The sequence below is a fragment of the Camelus dromedarius genome, chromosome 34, assembly GCF_036321535.1.
Source record: "Camelus dromedarius isolate mCamDro1 chromosome 34, mCamDro1.pat, whole genome shotgun sequence".
In the NCBI taxonomy this organism is placed as follows: Eukaryota; Metazoa; Chordata; class Mammalia; order Artiodactyla; family Camelidae; genus Camelus; species Camelus dromedarius.
In genome coordinates this window covers 13,356,149-13,365,340 of record NC_087469.1, presented here as the reverse complement: position 1 = coordinate 13,365,340, position 9,192 = coordinate 13,356,149, and the positions used below count along the sequence as shown (strand labels likewise).

Sequence of the window (9,192 nt, the reverse complement as noted above, 5' to 3'; positions counted from 1 at the left end):
GCACACCCTACCAGCTGTTTCACACTGTACATTGCTTTTCCTTTAAAATAAAACTGATAGTCAAAATCTTAGAAGCAGAACGCAGAATGGTGGCTGACAGGGGCAGGGATGGGGGAAAATGGGAAATTGCCAATTAACAGGTATAAGGTTTCACTAACTCAAGATGAATGAACTCTAGAGATCTGCTGTACAACATTGTGTCTGTAGTTAATATCATTTGGTACGATTAAAAATCTGGTAAGAGGGTAGATCTCATGTTATATTTTTATCAAAATAATTTTTAATCAGAAAAATACACAAAACATTCGCAAAATTTAAAGATATTCATTGGATTCAAAATTTTCCATTGTTAGCAAATACCAAATATCCGTATCTACATCATTATATATTGACTTTCCTAAAACCTACCATCTACATAATGTGACTTAGCTGGTAGACTCCAAACAACCTAAAACCTCATGATAATAACCAGACTTGCTACCAGCAGTTTCTCCTCAGCTAAATGAATATTGTCAAATAAGAAAATGCTAAAAAAAAAAAAAAAAAAGAATATATCCAATTATAATGATATCAATAAAACCCAAATCTTAATGATCAATGTGTTGTATCACTATGCTTTGCTCTCAAATTGATGCTTGATAGATATAGAAGGTATTCGATCACGTGTTTGAATGACTTAGAGGTGATCTGAAAACGAATCAGGAAGATCAGGCTTCCGGGGCACTTACTGTTGTGCAGTGGTTGCAGACATTAGTCAAACTATGTTCATTTACTCAGTATTGAGGTATTTGTTCTCTTATCCCATCCAGTATTTCACCATGTTAAAGCTTCATTTTTCTTTATGGCCATATGAGTGGAGAAATATGATCTCTCGAGATATGAAGGCACAGATGTGCTTTACTGGCCCCTGAATGTCCTTGGCAGAATTTCTAACTCTTAATTTCGACATCATCTGTATGTTTAAACAAAGATTAGTGATGACGAATATTGGTACTGCGTCTGTCACAAATCAGCCTCCACATTCGTGTTTTTCTGTCTTTTGTCTCTCCCAGACCGTCCCTCCAGGAACATGAGCAGCCACACACAGCTGAGTGAGTTCATCCTACTGGGAATACCTCAGACAGAGGGACTGAAGACTATGCTCTCTGCCATCTTCTCATTCACTTACCTCTTCACCCTGCTTGGCAACTTACTCATCCTTATAGCAATTGTTCCCTCCTCTACCCTTCACACCCCCATGTATTTCTTCTTGGGACTCCTGTCTATTTTTGACATGTTGTTCCCATCTGTGACCTGTCCCAAGATGCTACTCTATCTCTCTGGCCAGAGCAAAGCCATTTCTTATAAGGGATGTGCTTTACAGCTCTTCTTCTATCATTTCCTGGGTTCTGCCGAAGGCTGCCTCTACTCCGTGATGGCTTACGATCGCTTTGTTGCCATCTGTCACCCGCTGAGGTATCTGCTCATCATGAGACCTGGACCCTGTGTTGGTTTGGTCATGGCAGCTTGGACAGTGGGTTGTCTTCATGCCACCATCCTGACTTCCTTTACCTTTCAGTTACCCTATTGTGGCCCCAATCGGGTGGACTACTTCTTCTGTGACATTCCCGCTGTCTTACCCCTGGCTTGTGCTGACAGCTCCCTGGCCCAAAGAGTGGGTTCCACTAATGTCAGCTTTCTGGTTTTGATGTTTTGGTTCAGTGTTTGTGTCTCCTACACACGCACTGGGATTGCCATTTTGAGAATCCGCTCCGCAGAGGGCAGGCAGAAAGCTTTCTCTACCTGCAGTGCCCACCTCACTGCAATCCTCTGTGCCTATGGCCCTGCAGTCATTGTCTACCTGCAGCCCACACCCAACCCCTTGCTTGGTGCCACGGTGCAAATATTAAATAATATTGTCTCACCCATGCTGAACTCGTTAATCTATTCCTTAAGGAACAGGGAAGTGAAAAGCTCCTTAAAAAGGGTTTTCCACAATGTAGTATTGACTGCTCTGGAATAAATTCTGGGTTTTGTAATGTCTTTTAGAAATGCGTTGTCTTTTAACATCATTCTCCTATTTCTTCTTTTTAAATAAATAGGTGAATAATAGAAAATACTTCCTCTTAAGCATTATAGTTTGTCTACTTAGTAAGATTTTCTATCTTTGAGTGTAAATCCTGGGACCCCATAAATAACTCTATCACTAATATTATCCTCAGTACCTAATCCCAGGAAAGGAATCTAAGGGACAGAGCAAGCAGCTGGAGACAGACTTCTTATCCTTACAATGGGCAGCCAGTTTTTCCTGGCTGGGAATAGTGAGGATCTCTGGCATATCTCTGTGCCATTCATCCTTCATTCCACTTTTTAACTCCACTTGGAATGTAAATATTCCTGTTTTCTGCCTATAAACATTTCACTGTCTTAACAATGCTAAGAACAGAGTTAATTACCACTGACAGAACATGGTCTATTTTTCAGGCACTATGATGAACATTTCACAGATACCATCTTAGGTAATCTTCATCTCACCATCCCCGCCATAAGTACTTTCCACTTTGTAAAATAGAGCTTTGACGATTAGAGACTTCAAATGAACCCAAGTTTGCACGTTCATTGGCAAACGAGACCACAGATGCAGATCCAGTTAACTCCAAAGCACCTACTGTTTATCCCTCTACCATATGACCGCCCTAAAGGACCTGCCTGGCAACTTACTCATCCTCATTTCCTCTCTCCAGAGCTCATGATACACGGAAAGTGTTCAGTAAATAACTGTTAAATATGCACTGACACAGGTCATGTTTATATGTTGACTTTACTATTATACCCCCTCTCCATTGTACCCTTCTCTACATGGTGGCACTGAGATATAGAAATAAGTGTCTTGCCCTTCACAACACATTTAGTTTTGGTAAAGCCAGGTCGAGCCCTCTCAACTCGTACTGTCACTGCTTCCTCCTGTACCATACTGACAACATCCCAAATTACTCTCCAGCGTGAAAGGACTGGGAAAGCCTTCCTATCCGGTGTTGTTTGAAGAGAAGACACCCCGAAGACCAAGTGCAATTACCATGCATATCTGGTTCTCCTACCAAGTTATATTTTCCAACTTGGCCTCCAACAATATGGAATTTGATAATTATTTCAATTTCCTCCAGAATCCAGGGGAAAAGGAGGGGTAGTATTCACTGGAGAACCCACAGACACATCAGCTGTTAGTTTTTACGACATTTTAGTGATTTGTGGGTTTTGTATTCCATTTTTACTCTCAAAAGTTTCAAAACTATTTGAAAATATTAAAAACAAAACATAAAAGTGGAAATCCCAAATAAAATACATTGCAGTCTTTACAAAAGGCATGAAACAAAAGGGACAACATGAGCTTATTTAAGCATAGATAAATATCCACGTTCGATGGTCCCTCCTAACCTGAGCAGCAAAATGTAAGGGCATACAGAATCTTAGTGGCATCCTTTGGGAATGTATCCTAGGTGATATGCTAGGTTCAGGGAACTCTAGTATTAGTCTGCTTTCCTATTAATGCTGGAAATTCATTGAAAAACCTGTATGCTATGATATTCGGTAAAGCCTGGATAGTGATTATGAGCAGATACCCATAACACTAAATTTAAAGTTGTTCAATAGATTTATTTTCTATTCAACGGAAAATTCTGTAAGAATAGAGATCATTTCTCTTATTCACTCTAATATTCACAGAACACAGCCCAGTGACATAGTAAGCACTGTGTGTGTTTGTTGAATGAATGAATGGATACTACTTACCCTTTCAAATTATGATGTGATTGTATATTTCTTTACATAAAGACAGAAACATGAGTCAAATAAAGATACAGAACAACCACATGTACTAATTAAAATATATATTCTCATTAAAGTTGAAGATATATCAAAGCTAAATCTGAATGAATTCTGACTGCTTTTTTGGCTCCTTCTAAATCAGCGTTATAATGACTGGCATTGAAAAAAAATAAAGCAGTTTAAATTGTTCCTGTATCTAAAACTTTAATATAGCACACAACATAAAATTTTACTTAAAACACATATGCACATACCACTTCTTAAACTCTTACTCCAACAACAACAAAAACAACTTAATTAAAGAGGGGAAAAAGGGCTTAAATAGACATCTCTCAAAAAGAAGAAATACAAATGGCCAACAGACAAATGAAAAGATGCTCAATATCACTAATCATTAGGGAAATGCAAATCTGATTTACAATAGGACATCACCTCACACCCATTAGAATGGCTCTTACCGGAAACCAAAAATACAAAGGAAAAATAAGAGGCAAAAAAAAAAAAAAAAAAAAAAGAGATGTGAGGACATTGGAACCATTGTGCATGGTTGATGGGAATGTAAAATGGTACACCCACTGTACAACGTGGGTCAAGTATATCCTTCTACCATTTAGTTTTCTGTGTGACCTTTATTATCAAACACTGTATGCTTGCAAGGCTCTTGTTAAAGTCTGCCCAAATGAGATCTGATCCCTGTTTGGGGTGTACAATAGGCATCATTACTGAGTGTAGAACGTTTGTGTTTTCACTGTTGACTATGATATTAATTTAGCACATGCCACCTTGATTCTAAAACATCTGGGTTGGACTTCTAAGATAGTTCGTGTCACATGCCTCCCCAAATACATTTTTGCTGACCAAGCTAAATTGAATGGTATTTACTTTCTGATCAAAAGCATAGTATCTAAATAGACATTTCTTCAAAGAAGACATACAGATGGCAGAGGCACATGAAAAGATGCCCAACATCACAAATTATTCAAGAAATGCAAATTAAAACTACAATGAGGTATCACCTCACATCAGTCAGAATGGCCATCATAGTAAAGTCTACAACTAATAAATTCTGGAGAGGGTGTGAGGAAAAAGGAATCCTCCTACACTGTTGCTAGGAATTTAAATTGGTGTAGCCACTATGGAGAACAGTTTGGAGGTTCCATAAAAAACTAAAAACAGACTTATCACATGATCCAGCAATCCTGCTCTTGGGTATATATCCAGAGAAAAGTCTAAATCAAAATGATATATGCATCCCAATGTTCATAGCAGCATTATTTACAATAGCCAAGACATGGATCAACCTAAAAGTCCACTGACAGATGAATGGATAAAGAAGATGTGGTATGTTTACACAATGGAATAACACTCAGCCATAAAAAGTAATGAGATGGTGTTACTTGAAGCAACATGGATGGACCTGGAGATTATCATACTAAGTGAAGTAAGTCAGACAGAGAAAGACAAATATCATATTATATCACTTATATGTAGAATCTTTAAAAATGATACAAATGAACTTATTTACAAAACAGAAATAGACTCACAGACATAGAAAACAAACTTATGATTACTTGGGGGGAAAGGTAGGAGAGAGGGATAAATTGGAAGTTTGGGATTGGAACATACAAACTACTATGCACAGAATAGACAAATAACAATCTCCTCCCGTATAGCACAGAGAATTCTATTCAATGGCTTGTGTTAACTTGTAATGAAAAAGAATTTTTAAAAGATATACATACATATATATAAGTGATTCACTCTGCTGTAAACCAGGGGGGAAAAAAGGCCTGTTTATCATCTTTTTCACTTGTACAGCCTGTGTTTCAGTCATCATGCTTCAAAACGCTTAAGACAATCCAGGATAAATAGGAAGGTAGAATTATTAACTTTGACATCCTTTTATCACTAGTTAAATGTGCAGGAAGGTTTACTTGTTAAATCAAAATTGTAGACATATGTGGAATAGTATAATTACCCAAACACTCCTTAAACACTGAATCCTGATCATCAGGAACCTCAGGGCCAAAATTCATAAAGAAGAGGCCAAAGCTCAGTTCTTTGCAGAGTAAGCTCCATGATTTGGGGCAAGTTAAGTTCTTTGATCCTAACTTGCCTCATCTGTAGGCTTCATCAGAGTTTTATGAGGTTTAAATCAGACTGTCAAACACTCTTTCCCTTTCAGATTGACTCAAGTGTTTTGAGCAGACGGACTATGTGTAACCACCCCCTCCTCGATCTTGCAGGCTCTCCTGGAAAATAATTAATGCCCCGCCTGACATAATTAGTAATCAGTATTTGGGGGGATAAATCGATCCATGTATGCATAAATAAGCAAATGAATGAATGCATTCAATGAGGGATTTGAAAATCCACCACCCCCAAATATTTATTGAGTATTCAAGGCATTTAAGTTAGAGGCTTGAACAGATGCCAAGTGAAACACACCTCAAGTTATAGCTTGAAATTCTCTTTGGCCTCTCAGCATGTTTCTTCCCCCTTCTCCTCGTGATGGGCCTTTCCCCTACCCTGTGAACTGCACGTCTCCATTCTACCGTACCCTATGCCCTGGCCACAGAGGTAGGCATGTGACGCAGCCCAGGAAATCAGATCTGAATCTGGAGCTGAGGCGCACAGAAGCAAAAGGCAGCTGAGGCTGAATCACCTGCTGGTGGGGCCTGGGGCTGCTCTGTGAATTCTTACTCTGAGACCCCTGCAGCCGCCCTAATTCCCACCCTCAAGGAGCCTAGTTTTCCTCAATTTATTTAATTCTCTGAGCTATGCCAGGTACTACTGCTTGCAGTAAGTCAATCCCATTGATACAAGAAGTAAAATAACATATTCATTAAAACAACATATACACGTGAAAAAGTAGTAAATATATAAATGTACATATAAATATATGATATGTGTGCCAAAGAAATTTTTAAAATTACTATTCCACCTAAGTATTTCACAAAGGAAATCAGAAGATTTAATCTTTAATCAGTTCCTTTCTCTTTGTCTCATTTCTAAGGTTCAGTTATACCAAGCAGTTAATTGCTCCCTTACGCAGTAAGATCCCTGACTTGGGAGATTAATACCCAAAGGAAGGCCAAGGTTATTTAAAATCTTTGGTGTCTGAGAATTACTGTAGTTCCTAGAATCAGAAGGGAAGTTACTGTGTGGAACTGAAAGTACACTTAGATGTGCGACATTCTATTTGAAAGTGATTGAAAAAGAGAAGAATTCAGGATATGGACCAGCAGGCTGCAAGCTGATGGGAGTTTAGCAGGAAAGGGCTCCTTCCTTCTGTGGAGAAGGAAAGAAAAACAACATTCAACAGCACCAGCCAGTTATGTGCCCTCTTTGCCTTGTAAGTGCCCAAATTTTGTCCTTCACTTAAAAAAAAAAGATTTGGCTCTGACTCTCTCCCTCCTGTCAAAATCACCAAAGGGAAAAAAGAAAGAGAGAAAAGAGAGAGGGTCCTAGGCAGTAGGATTCATGGGTTGATCTAAAATTTAAAGACCTCACTGCATTAGAAAAGTTAAAACAGGTTGAAAAAGGTATCCGAATTTTTCAAAGTATGCAAATTTGAAAGGTACCCCTGTGCCTGGAACTGCCACAAAATTGGGTTATTGCTTAACTTAGATCTGGTTAGACTATTAACAGATTTTGGAAACTGAAATAGAGACTACCAGTTACTCATGTGTCCTGAAATCTGGAGCATATAGGTCCTGTTAAAGTAATTTTGTTTATTAAGAGCTATCCAAGACCCTTCTTTTGGCTAGTTTCTCATTTTGATCTTCATACCTAGGGAGACAATGTGGTAAAGAGTCTGTATCTTTTGTAAGTATGGCTTATGTGATCATAAATGATTTTGGGGGCATTCATGTTACCACATATTCTCAGATGAATGTCAGAAACAAGATTATACTGTATAGCACAGGGAAATATACACAAGATCTTAGGGTAGCTCACAGAGAAAAAAATGTGACAATGAACATATATATGTTCATGTATAACTGAAAAATTGTGCTCTACACTGGAATTTGATACAACATTGTAAAATGATTATAAATCAATAAAAAATGTTTAAAAAAAAAAGAAACTTGGATGGGACCTTATTGAGTCTTTATACTTGTCTCTTTAGAATCACAAAGTAGCATTCAAAATTAAAGCAATTTAATGGTGTATATGAAGAATGGAAGATAAGAGAGTGGCCACAGAAGGCTTCTTGGTACGGCTGTAATGAGGAGCATCTGTAAGTAGAAACTGCACTGCAGATAGAGCCCCACTACGGAGGGAAGCAGGCCTGCCGAGGCAGAGCTGTCAGGAAGCACCACTCTGCAAATATCCGGTCACTTGCTCCTTTTCTGTTTCACTGATTTAAACGTGGCTAATTGACATACATATGAAATTTAACCACAAATTTCTTTTCACAGACACCCAAGAGTTGATTCCTGCATAAAAATGAGAAATCACACAGTGGTGACCGAATTCATCCTTCTGGGAATCCCCGAGACAGAAGGCCTCGAGCCTGTCCTTGTCTTCCTGTTCTCATGGCTGTACGCATGCACCCTCCTGGGAAACGTTCTCATCCTTACAGCTGTCATCTCCTCCCCTCACCTTCACACTCCAATGTATTTTTTCCTGGGAAACCTCTCCACGTTTGACCTGGGTTTCTCTTCAACAACTGCTCCCAAGATGCTGTCCTACCTTTCAGGACAGAGTCAAGGTATCTCTTTTCAGGGCTGTGCTGTCCAGCTCTTCTTCTACCATTTCCTGGGCTGTACTGAGTGTTTCCTGTACACGGTCATGGCCTTGGACCGCTCTGTTGCCATATGTTATCCTTTGAGATACATGGCCATAATGAACCACAGGGTCTGCTGCATCTTGGCCACAGGCACCTGGATGGGTGGCTGTGTCCATGCCACTGTCCTAACCTCCCTCACCTTCCAGTTGTCCTACTGTGGCTCCAACAAGGTGGGCTATTACTTCTGTGACATACCTGCAATCTTACCTCTGGCCTGTGGGGACACTTCTCTGGCCCAGAGGGTAGGTTTTACAAATGTTGGTCTTTTGTCTCTCATTTGCTTTTCTCTCATCCTTCTTTCCTACACTCGCATTGGGATTGCCATATCAAAAATTTGCTCAGCAGAGGGCAGGCAACGAGCATTCTCCACCTGCAGCGCACACATCACTGCAGTTCTTTGTGCTTATGGGCCAGTCATCATCATCTATCTGCAGCCCAGTCCCAGTGCTTTGCTTGGTGCTATAATTCAGATATTGAATAATCTTGTAACTCCCATGCTGAACCCACTGATCTATAGCCTGAGAAACAAGGATGTAAAATCAGCTCTGAGGAATGTGTTTCCCAAGAGAGGCTTCACTCTGGAGAATAAATGA

General features: G+C 39.4%; 2 protein-coding genes across 2 annotated transcripts; both read left to right on the top strand.

Annotated features, from left to right (window-relative positions):
* The first annotated feature begins 1,069 nt into the window (after window positions 1-1,069).
* Window positions 1,070-2,002, top strand: LOC105094524 (olfactory receptor 10N1-like). The gene has a single exon (XM_064481996.1). It carries the CDS (start codon window positions 1,070-1,072, stop codon window positions 2,000-2,002), a length of 933 nt encoding a protein of 310 aa, XP_064338066.1.
* A 6,254-nt stretch (window positions 2,003-8,256) lies between these two features.
* On the top strand, window positions 8,257-9,192 carry LOC105094489 (putative olfactory receptor 10D4). Its single transcript, XM_010986529.1, has one exon. It carries the CDS (start codon window positions 8,257-8,259, stop codon window positions 9,190-9,192), a length of 936 nt encoding a protein of 311 aa, XP_010984831.1.